Source organism: Trichosurus vulpecula, chromosome 5 (genome assembly GCF_011100635.1).
Source record: "Trichosurus vulpecula isolate mTriVul1 chromosome 5, mTriVul1.pri, whole genome shotgun sequence".
Taxonomy (NCBI): domain Eukaryota; kingdom Metazoa; phylum Chordata; class Mammalia; order Diprotodontia; family Phalangeridae; genus Trichosurus; species Trichosurus vulpecula.
This window is the reverse complement of record NC_050577.1, coordinates 85,794,999-85,807,361: the sequence shown is the minus strand read 5'-3', so window position 1 is coordinate 85,807,361 and position 12,363 is coordinate 85,794,999. Positions and strand designations below refer to the sequence as shown.

General features: G+C 42.0%; 1 protein-coding gene across 1 annotated transcript in view; it reads right to left on the bottom strand.

The window, feature by feature from the left end:
- LOC118850913 (receptor-type tyrosine-protein phosphatase N2-like) overlaps window positions 1–4,146 on the bottom strand; it is a 180,221-nt gene extending 176,075 nt beyond the window's left edge. Inside the window, exons 1-2 of the mRNA XM_036760537.1 lie at window positions 4,099–4,146; window positions 1,736–1,948 (exon numbers count right to left, since the gene is read on the bottom strand). Coding sequence (XP_036616432.1) covers window positions 1,736–1,948; window positions 4,099–4,146 — 261 coding nt within the window. The remainder of the gene's footprint in view (window positions 1–1,735; window positions 1,949–4,098) is intronic.
- Window positions 4,147–12,363: the final 8,217 nt, after the last annotated feature.

Here is a 12,363-nt window from a genome sequence, read left to right as displayed (position 1 = left end):
TGATATTTGAATTTCAAAATATATCAAAAGATGCTGTGCTTCTTAAAAACTATACATCAGCATGCTTTCCTCTGTCTCCCATATAGAACAAAATTGGTGTGATATTTTATTAATGTATTGACATTATTTGAGACCTAGAAGACCTGGTTTCATATATTGATGATCTTTCTCAATGAAATTTCTTGATGAATCCAGTCTCTTTATGTGACATTTTTAAGGCTTCTTCTTCTAAAGTGATTTTCCTTTTGCTTTGAACTAAAACTGAGAGCCACTCTGTTGAAATGATATTTTCCATACATTTAAAGTCTTTACTCCTTTACTGAGAAGAATTCAATGACTATGCTTGTAACTACCTTAGAAGGATCTCTAGTTTTATAAAAACAATGGCAAGGCTAAAACAAAAAGGAAATTTATCCTTTGGACATACTGAAAGACAGAGATGTCATACACTCAAATATTTCTATGTATAAAAACATGTGCACACACATACATACATATATATTATGGTATATATCTGTGTGTTGAAAATGACATATCAGCTTCCAGGTGACAGGCATGGAGTTTGACTGGCATATAGGGCTATAGATCCATTTGTAAGAAGTACATTTTGGAGCAATATGAGTATTCCATCTAAGGAGGAGTTGCTGGAAGTGGAAAGGGGAGGGTCCTTTCTGAAGAAGGAAAGTAGCATCCTGATTATATTTTTCATAGTAATCTTTACCAATCGATACTCAGCTTATGATGATGAAATGATAATTAATTAGTTCATAATTTGGACTTATTTAAAAAGAATTCTACTCCTAAAGTCACCCAATGGGACAAAACATAAAATATGATGGGGAAAAACACACGTATATGCATTTCAATGAAACTTTTAAAAATGCTGATAGAGCAAATTACTTTCCCAAATATGTAAATATACTTATTGTATTTTATACAAAAATAAATCAAGTGCCCTGAGTTGCAACTATTCTGAGCATAAGCTTCATGTTTATGTTCCTAGAGTAACAGAGTTGAATGCACAATTTCATTAAAGATGATTGTTAATCGTGAAATATGTATGACAAAACCTCCAAAAAATATTGTGGGGGTTTTTGTTTAATGCCCAATTGTTCTAAACCTGCCTTCTTCATATTCCCATTGGTTACTGATTTATTTCATAGATTTGCCTGTAATATTTCTGTATTATTTGCACACAGCTGCTACCATTGTTCTCATGAAGAATTCTTGGTTTACCTCCCATCTATCAGCATTATATTTCACTTTATTCGAATAATGGCAGAAGGTGGCAACAGATCGGGTCAAAGGATCTTTTCATAGAAGACCCGGAGGAAGTTGATGATTTAAGAGACATCTTCAAATATCTACACAACCAATTTATCATGCATCTCCAGCACTTTTCATTAATAGTGGCCAAACTAAGAAAGATTATAGATAATACATAATTCATGGATTGTATTTTTTCCACATTTCTAATTAGCAACTAGCTTTCACAGCTAACAGGAGAATACCCAAGAACAAGCATAAGATTAATATAGAGCAGTAAAGCTGTAGTTATAATATATTTACATGAATACTAATGAGAAGTCTCACATTGTCGTCATCAAAGAAACTAAACTATGAATACAGGAACAATTGCTGGGAATGGGCAAGGGGCTTAAACCACTCAACTAATCTGTTTAACTAGCTGATTAATTAAAAATGTGTAAGAAAAGAAAACAAATGTCTTTCTTACCTGGTAGGCAGCAGTGGCATCTGAGCCTGAATCAGCTCCTAGTGCTGAAAGCTTCTCCTTCAGCTTGTGATGAGAACTATGGCGGAGGCAATAGAGGACCCCTGAAGCTAAGAGGACCCCAATGATGCAAGCAATGGAGATCAGAGTGAGGATAATGAATTTGGTAGAGTCTTCTTGCTCTACTCCATGAGGCAAAAGCTTTAATTGGCTTTTCTGCAGAAAAAGAGAGGAAACAAGTTTATCAATACTCAGTAAATCATGACTTCTTAAAACCAGACCAGAAAAAAAGTTTAACATTCAAGGCAAAGTTAAATTCAGGCACACTGTAGAGTTAGCAGTAAAATACAACCAGGGAGAGAAATGGAACTTCAAACTAGAAGAACGAAAAGTTGTTTCCAAGTACTTTGTTACAGACTTAAATATTTGAGGAAAATGAAATGCATAATTTTTAATGGTAGTATTTTTCAAATTAAAAAATCTTCAAGTGTTTAGCAGCTAATTTGTTCCCTAAGTCAAATAAAGTGGCTGCTCACTTCTTTTAAACAGGTACAAGCAATTTGAGGCAATTTATCCAGCTCATGCACCACAAATGTCTAGACAATTCAAATCGAATCCTACGGCTAAAACTAGGAACAATAATAAAACAACATATTCTATACACAACAATATGTGGAAGTGATGTTATTAATTCTTTTTTTATTAATATAGTTAACATGGGAAATCCTTGTGATTCTATGATTTCCCCTCCTGAAAAGTGTTTTTCACTTAGTTTCGAAATTGTATTTGAAAGAAAACTCTTTCAAGTCATTGCTTCTTTTAATGTTAATGAATACAGATTCATGTGTCTTCCATGGATCTACTCAGACACTGCACATGTCTTTCCATTCTGAACTTTGCCTAGAAGGAATTAAAAGAAAAGGGGGTGGTGGTAGTCATTCTTGAACTTCAATCTTCCATGGTGTTAAAAAAAAAAGTAACGGAAAGGTTCCCAACTTCTTCAGATTTTCTTTCTTTCTTTGAGGTGGGGGAAGTAGAAGATGGGGAGGTGGTAGTGGGAAATGCAGAAATATGAGAGAATCCTTCTGGTGCATTTCACTTGTCTCCATGTGCTAAAAGTTGTACCATAATCTCCCCTCATTAGCTTCATTATAAGGTATATTAGCAACAATTAAAAACGCAACATGAAAATGAAAAGACCAGGCACGCAAATTGCAGCAAGACTCATTTGGCCAGCATTCCCCTTTCACAATTACCAGGGAAATGAATTGAAAAGCACGCCCCTGCCTCAGTCCTGGTTGCTACAAGATGAGAACAATTAACAAACTCCTTTCCACCACCTAATTTCGCGTGGTAACAAAATGGATTTTTCCCCATGAATGCCTAGCCGGCCTATTCATTATCTCTCTTCTATTAGTAATTTTCTGCTCCGTATTCAGCTAGCCAACTCTTAATTTCCTCCTGTCTTGCAGTGTACACAGTGCCTCTTATGTCAGGCCGGGTCCATTTTTATCTTGTAATCATAAAGGCCACCAAAGCAATTATCGCTGGTCTTGACTGGAAAAGCTGGTCATTAATTAGCCTCCTTTTGCCTTCAGTACAGCGGATTAGCTAGTACTGGGGCTGAGTTAATGGAAACGCGGGTTCAATGAGAAAAGACTCCCAGATTTTCTTGCCTGGATGCGCTGTTCGAAGGAGGATTGTTAGGCTCGTAAACCACGGGTGGTGGATTGAGGAGAGAGAGAGCTCGCAGGAGAAGGGTGGGGGTGCAGGAGCAAAGAAAGACAGTGGGATCATAGAGGAGTGCAGAGAGACAGGGAGGTGGAGAGGTGGGAGGAAGAGAGGGGAGAGAGAGAGAGAGAGAGAGAGAGAGAGAGAGAGAGAGAGAGAGAGAGAGAGAGAGAGAGAGAGAGAGAATGAAGGCAAGGCTTTCAAGCTTGCAGCCCTCTCCTCCTTTGCTGCCAGTGTTTACTGTACAAGACACCCACTCCCATCTCTCCCAGTCCCCTCCTTTTCACCTCCCCGCCCCCAACCTCTTCCTTCCTCGGGACCCACAACTACTTCCAGAAATGTCACTCCCAAGAGCGGACCAACCCACTACCCCAAACGCAGCAGCCACGCTCTCTCCCCACCTTCTCCGATTCCCTATTCCTCTCCTTCCAGCCCTCCCCCGCCTTCCTGAAACTACACGGAGAAAACCCAAACCAAATACATAAATGAGAGGTGTCCAACCACCCCACACAATGCTGGACACACAGAAGGGCGGGGTGGGTGGGCTGGGGACTGGGAAGGTGGGGAGGGGGAGATTCCATAGCATAAGCCAAGCCAGTATCTTAACACGCCTAGCACCCAAGCCTCTTCAAAGCCTGAAGCCAGGCTGGGCTGGGCTTTGGAAGGCTCGGGGGCGTGGGCATGGGCGTGGGCAGGGGGAGCAGTCAAACTCCTCTTCCCTGGGAGCTCTGCTCCTCAGCTCAAGCAGCAGCGAAGGCAGCGGCGGCAGCAGCAGCGGCGGCGGCGGCGGCAGTAGCTGCTGCCTCCTGGACTTTCTGTCTTCCTCCTCCTCTTGCAGCTAGCAGCATTTGATTGTTCGGGTCTGCCCAGCGGTACATTTAAAGATGCAGGAGCTGGAGAGCTACCCTCCTCCCTCTTTTTCCACCGGCACCTGCCCACGTCCCACCCTCAGCACCTATGCAGGATAAAGTCTGCTGCAATTGTAGAATAGGGAGTAGGGTTCTAGGAATGGTTTTTTCTTTCTTTCCAGACGGGCTAGTGAAGTGGAAAGAAAGAATGACTTTTCCACACTCCCCAGCTCCTCATACCCCCAATCACTCCCTAGGGATCCTGGCCGTAGTTGCGCGAGCCTAGGTCCGGTGGGCTAGGAAAAGCTGTAGCCTTTGGCCGCCCTGGGGACCAAAGGAGAAGTTAAAAGTCTCCTCTCCTCCCTGCTACCGTCCTCAGATTAGCATTTCTGTGAAAGGACTTTCTGTCCCGCTTTGGGTGAGAGGTCAAAATCTACATCTAAATGGAAGGATATTTTGAAAAATGATGGTTTCCCCTGAGTCACCTCTCCCCCACCCATCTTTCCTCCCTTTTTTCATCTCTTCATCTCCCTCTCTCCTCTCCCGCCCCCAGTTAGGCTCTCTGTCACTAAATTCTGTGCATCGCCCTCCCTTGGACTGGCACCGGGATCCTAATGCCTTCTTGCCTAGGCCTCCAGCCCTCTGTTTGCTCAAAGCTTTTCCTAGACGGCTTCCCATAGCCAACAGCCTGGAAAGTCACTACTATGAAAGGAAGAGGCTGAACCCCATCATCTCCCTTATTCTGCATCTTCCCGTGGCATTTAATTCATCCAATATGTCTCTTCAGTACTAGACTGACAAGGGGATCATAACAAAGGAAAACACATACACCAATGGGTGGGGAAAGATACCCAGCTGCCCACCAACAAATAGAGATAGACACTCTAATGCATGCATGCACTAACCCAGAGATATCTGCACATGAATATGTAAAGGCTTCCAGGCACGCAGATTTGGTGATATGCTCGCAGTAATGAAGATATTATGAACAAACATCAACGGATATCTGCACCTTCATACAATGTTGTTGCAAGTTGAAATATCTATAGATATTGCTTGAAGATTTTGTTCTGCACAGACATGGAAAGGGATTAGAAGTCCATGCCACTATGCATTTATTTGTATGTATATATGTACACACATTATATAGATCACATAAACTTGCTTGCTAATAAATATTTCTTACTCCTCATGTTTATTTGCATGTGGTATCATGCAAAGAATTTCACACTTGGGGAAAATATGCACATATTACTATATCATATGCATGAGGTAACTCATCTTTTGAGATAGATACAGATTTTTCCAAGCATTGGAAAGCCAAAGTTAACTGTCTTATTTAGCAGGGTCTAATATAGCCATGGCAGTGCAGAATGAAAGTGAATGAAATGTTACAATGAGCCCAACCAATTTTAACTCTTTAAACAACAAAAATAAAATGATAAATTGTGATTTTATAAAGTTAAGGGAAAAGGCAACTGAAGTACTACAAGTGGGTTGCATTTTTCACTAGCACATGCTTTAAAAAAAAATCCCATTGGAAAAGGATGTTGTCATCTTATCTTAAAAAGTGACATATTCATACCCTTCTGCCCCCTCGGCTAGCTCTGAAAGCACTGAAGTCTTTACACTACTCAAAATATAATCCTGAATTTCTTTGGAGACTAAGGAAGGAGCCATGTGAGTTGTAAGCGAGCTCCACAGACGTGACTTTTCAAAACTGCTTTCCAAGGAGCAGGACCACAACCTGCTCTGAGTGGATCATGGTATGCAGGCAAGCTACGCTCAACAGAAAAGCTGGCCTTCGGCCTCTGATCCTTTATACTGGCTAACAACTGGCCGTTACTTATTAGCAAACTGCTTTCTCCTCCACTCCACCATCTCTAGATGGAGATTCCGACTCCCAGCTCTACTGAACGCCGGGCCGCCTGCTGCTCCTTGGGCACAGGGAGACAGCTTGGAATTTGTTTTAAAGGTCAAATAAAAATGTCAAGGATAGTAGTGCTGAAAAACTCCTGGGACTCTCTTTCGTGTGCCTCCTCCCACCTTCCCTGCCCCCCACCTACCCTAACCCCCTACCAGTTTCTTAAGGCTTTGGAAGAAGAATAGAAAAGGGAAAGGGAATGTAACACCCTTTATATTTTCTTAAATCGCCCTCAGCTCCCTGCTGTCTCCTCTCTCCGCAGTTCTGCTCCTAGAAAGAACCTCAGTGCAGTGCTCGCGGTGGGCATGGCCGAGAGCTGCAGACCTACGTCCCAGAAACAGACAAGTGTAGGCAATTTTGTCGTCACAGAGAATGATACTTTTTTGGAGGGTAGCATGACTTCAGCTCTGTTTGGTGGGCCCAAAGTGGTAGGGGTGGGAATCGAAGAGATGGGAAAGGGGGGGGAGAGGGAGGGGGGGGGAAGGGAGGGAGAGAGGGGGAGGAAAGGAGAAAGAGAGAGAGAGAGAGAGAGAGAGAGAGAGAGAGAGAGAGAGAGAGAGAGAGAGAGAGAGAGAGAGAGAGAGAGAGAGAGGAATTGCTGTGGAAAAGGCAGGGGAAGCGCTACGTTTGGGTTAAATTCTAAGTGTGTAAGGGGGAAGGCGGGAGGTTGAGGGTGGGGGGCGGCGCTGTGGGAGGAGGAAGGGAGGGAGTTGGCTGAGGCACAAACACGTTAAGTTCACAGGATATAGTAAGGCCTGCGAAGAGAGGCCATGTAGGCCTAGTCCCTAATTTGGGTCAGGCCCACCTCTCCGACAAATGGGGATGTGTGTCCTGAGCTGAAGAAATTGCAGTCCCCAAACCTATGCCCTACATACCTGGAAGACCGGAATTGAAAAGGCCCTACCTGGCTCGGCACAGCACGGGGCAGGCACGTGGGTGGTAACTAGAGGGGGCGGAGAGTAGGAAACAAAATACTTCATCCAATAAACAGCAGGTCCGAGTCTAGCTGAGGAATCCATGAGGGGAAATCCATAAACTGCTTTAAGACCCCGAAAAAGCTAGTTCTTTACTACGACAACAACAAATTTAAAGATAAAGAAGTGGGGGTATTTTTGTTCGTTCTCGTGAGGCAGAGACATAGTTTAAATTAAGTTATATTTTGATTTAAGAAAACCCTTTCTGTATAGAAATAAATTTACCCTTTATTTGACTTTCATCATAAGTCATCTTTTTACCCCTAACCAAGCTTCTCAGTGGAGGCTCTGGGATTGGTTGGTTTTCTTCTCTTAAACTTCAGTTTCTTTCCTCTTAAGAGTCTCCCAATCCAAAGAGAAACCTGGACTAATTAGAGACTCTCTGTCAGTCTTGACATGAAATTGAAAGAAAGTGTTTAAATATTTATGAATTTGACATTTACAGGCAGGTTTCTTTTAAAATCAGAGCACCTCTAACTGGGCTATCTACTACTCAGTTAAGGAAGAGCTGGGGACAATGAGTATGGGAAGATTGGAGGTAGGGTAAGGAAGAAGAGAGAGGAAAAAATTAGAAACCATCAAAAGTAGAGTAGTATAAGATAATAGATAAATTACATATAACAGACATGTATGCATATGCACAAACACATATGTATATATACATTTTAAAGTCAATGGGAATTTAGCTAATTATTTAATTTATTCAGGTGTGCATTAAAAATGTGTAATAAAATGTACAGAGCCTTAATGGTACATCGTGTTATAATGAATCAAATCAGTTATTTTCTTTAAAAAAAAAAATAGACTGTGAACCGTACTGGTTATTTCTTCCATTAATAATCTACTTTGTCAACTCCTATAACTTTGAATAAAATGAATTGCAACAAAAGTTGTGGTGAAATAATATTGCCAGCCTAGCTAAGCCTATAGGAAATCGCTCATAAAAAAAAATCAGGATGCACAGGATTCCACCTATATAAATAATATCGACCCACAGGACTTGCGTTATATCATCTTCCAAATCTAAATTCCATAGTCCACTGTATTTTTTTTTAAACCCCGTGTTTAAAGCTATATCATCTTATGAGGCTTTACAAAGGAAAGGGAAGGTCATGAGCCCAAATATCACACTGAAGCACCTGTACAAGTTCAAAACTTTGTACTTGTTGCTTTATAGTAAAGCTACTCTATATCCTACACACTATATAATGTCTCTAACCAATATCAATAACCTATGAGTCTCTTAGAAGCAAATACTAAATTTCTTTAACAGGGAGATTTAGAATATTGTAGTAATTGCTCTCATTTTCATAATTTCTAAGGAAATTGAAAACCTGATCTTTGGTATTTTATCAGTGTTGTGATAGTTTGCTTTACATAAAGCTTACCTCTGTAAAATTCTAAAGTGAAAGTTTTCAAAAGAATCGAAATACTATTTGAGAGTTCTTGTGCAAATTGTCCAGAGGGTAAAAAAAATCATCTGCAGATTACTTAGGGATTTCATTCCACATTTAGCAAGCCCTTTTTCCTTACTGGCACTATGAGGCAGGTCAAGATGGAGGAGTTTTCAAGTGGTAGTAAATAAGTGACCAAAATGACTAAACTTTAGAATATTTTTAGTCTTAAAACCTTTTGGAAAGTATTTTTTAAAGCTGTTAACTGAACTATTTTTAATTTGGAATTCGCCACAGAATTCTAATAAACGAGAGAAGTCAGGCGGAAATAATCATGTATTAATTCTCTGCATTACAAAATCTTTTCAGAAGCTATTATCAGAGCAAGAGGCATTGTGGTCTGAATTCGGGGTGGGAGCGATCCTTTGTGCGCCTGAAAGCCATTGTTCCTTGGTGCAGATGAAATTCTACTTGCAAATCTGCCATTCAAGTAGAAAAAGAGAGAGAGGGAGAGAGAGGCCTATTTGGGCAGAAGAAAAGAATTCTACAAGAAAATGATTATTCTTAAATATAAACTTTTTATGAAAATAAGTTTCAGACAAGCTTTTTGAAGATACGTTTTAAAAGGGATTTTTCAGGCAATGATACTAAAAACATAAAAGATGATAAATTGCTTAGTTGTCACTTTTAGACATTATCAAAACATCAGTTTTGGGGAAATGCATTTTAGTTTTGAGGTAGCTGAGGATATTTAAGGGCCCAGGGTTTTTGTTTTTTGGTTTTTCCATATCACTTATATGAAATGTTTGTAGTAAGGTTTGATAAACAGCACATTGTCTAGGTTATTTTAGAGAGAAAACAGACAATCAGCTTGGCACAGGCCGAAATGGATAGTTCTACCAAAGGGAAATGCACTCAGAGGCATCTCTCAGATTTACTGCCAGCATTTTTACTATACTCAAAAGCAAGGCCAGCCCTAAAAAGTGTTGCTTCTTTCTCCTGCCTCTTAATTCTTTTATTTATAGATGCTCCAGTCTTGGAGTCAAAGGAACATAATGTTTGGGTATGTAACAGGGACATTATTTTCCTCCAGGTCTTATATATCTTATACACCTATGCTATAATATGCCTTGGACTAACATGCTATCCTTATTGAAAATTGAAAGAAAATGCTATTACTTCAATCCCTACTAATAACAGGGTCTCTTCTAGAATAAAGGGTTAGGGATTCGAATTTTCAGCTGGAGGACAAGAACCACCACCCTGAAGACTTCTCTATCTTTGCTATTAGCTTCCTGCTATAGTATCACTTGAGACAGATGTCAGTTGAAATGGAGGGTCCATTCTCGACTTTTCCTGGGGGAGGTTGAAGTTAAATGGAATGGTGCTTTCTTGTGGTCCCCTCCCCCTTATTTTTTTTTATAAGACTCTATAGAAAGGTCGGAAAGATTAGACCACATCACTGAGCACAAAAGGTAGATGGCTTCCTGGGACCTCCAGCTTATTCACATCACTGAGAAAGGTCACCCCAAGGAGCCGAGGCCCTATTCACTGGTCTCCACACAATGATGCTGCCTCCACCTTCCTCCGCGCCACAAAGCTGGTTAGGACGGCTTCAGACCTGCTGGAGGGATTAATATCCCCAACAACGAACGGATCAAACCAAGAATTCAGCGAATTCAACAAGGCCCCAGAGGCCAGTGGGCTCTCCTTACTCTGTCCCTATCTACCCTGTCCTTACCCCTTTACCCCCACCTCTCACCTACTTTCTGATTTCCAAAAGGCCACAAAATTGAACTGAATTAAGAATTTGGTTGATTTTCTTTTTTTCCCCAAAGGAGAGGAGTGGATATTTGCAAAAATATCTTAAAAAAAAAAGCAATGTAATACTATGGGTCACCCCCTACTCCTTTTCTCCATCCTGAGTACAAGAAAGATTGTTTTTTGTATCCTGCCTCAATCGCCACTCAAAACCCTAAACCCAGGGGATAAGCAAATATAGACAGCACTTTAAACATTAAAAAAAAAATAGCTTTGGGGTAGCCTCCGATTCAAGCTATTTTACATATATTTCATCTTCATGACTCATTCAGCGTCCATACCCTAAACATGTGCTTACTTAAAAAGAAACCTGGGAGCACCGAGATGCCCTCAGACGCTGGTGCTAGCTCTGAGGCCGGGAAGGAACTGGGGCATTAACTACCCGTTACATTCTCAACACCCCTCGCTCTGCTCTCGGGGCTTGGGACAGAGGCAGCTCCGAGAAAGACTGTCTCTCCGGGTTGATTCTTCCAGCTGCCTCTGCCCAAAAGCAAAGAGAACGATCTGCACCAGCCCCGGAGTAGAATTTTAAACGATCACTTTAAAAAGGAGCAGAAAATGAGAAAGGAAAGAAAGAATTGGAAAGGTGGTGGTGACGACAGCAATGCCATTCTAGGGGAAAGAGCTGTGCATCCAGACATCGTGTTTCCATCTAGAAACAGCTCAGCAGCCTCTGGCAAGGCACACCCGAGGACGTCAGCCACGTCCGAGGCGTCACTGCCCACAGCAAACCGGGCAAGCTGAGAAAGAGGCTAACCTAGGGCATCAGGGAGGGGCCGAAAAGAGAGAGGGGTGCATAATTTACAATCCGAGTGAGTGTGTGTGTGTCCGTATGGGTTTTGGGGAGGGGGGGACCGATGCTGTGTGGGGAAGGGGTTGGTTGATACAAGGCATTTTCACCAAGTGAACCAGGGTACCAAGTATGCCAAGGGCTAGGCATCACTTCTTAGAGTTATCAACTCCAGGCTGTCATACACCCTTGGGAGGAAACGGCGGGAGATTTTTCCACTTCGGAAGCAGAACAGACAGCTTAAATGTAGGACTCTGAGATTCAGAGAAATACACTACACTACCACCCCCATTCTCCTCCAAAAATGTGCCCCTAGGAATTAAGTGGGGGTGGCGGTGGGGGAAGAGTGCTTTCTCTAGAACGATGAGCATTCCTACCGAAAAAATAAAAATAAAATCCACAGCGCAAACAAACCCAAGTCCAATGAAGTTTCTTTCCTAGGGGTTCTAAGGAACAGCATTGATAATCTGAGCTTCAAGTGGAGTTCTTGCTTTAGTTCTGGAGAACCGAGGCTGTGGTCCTGGAATTCTTTTTTAAAAAGTCGGTGTGGAAAGAGGAGCCTGGGACGCTCTTAAGGGGAGTTCTCTCCCGGCAATTAGTGCTCCCACTTTGCTCCCACCCCCAGCCCCCCGTGTGGGGGCACACACACACACACACACACACACACACACACACACACAGACACCTTTCTTCCCTGCCCAAACCGCCCCATAGGTCCAAGTTGGTGATCCAGAGTTCTAACTAGGGGTGTGCAAATGAAAGGAGCAGAAGAGAAAAGTAAAGATATACTTTCTTCAGTAACATACTCTCCAAGCATTAACCTTCACTAAAACACCCCAAATCACTTCCCCCCACCATTATAATCCTTTCCCCCATCCCTCCACCCCACACCTCGAATCCCAGATAACTTCTTGTCCTCTATTACAAAGAAGCTTCCCGTGTAAAGAGGAAAATTAATATGCTATTATTTGAGGAGGGGAGGAACAGAGAGGGGATAAACAGCCTAGGGGTAAAGATCAACAGAACTCTGCTTTGGCTCCATCTGACTGCACAGTGGAAGAACTTTCTGTTCAGAGCAATCCCATTCCCACTTCCAGCCCAGCCATTACCAAATCTCCCATCTCCCACACTCCCTGTCCCAAATCCCAG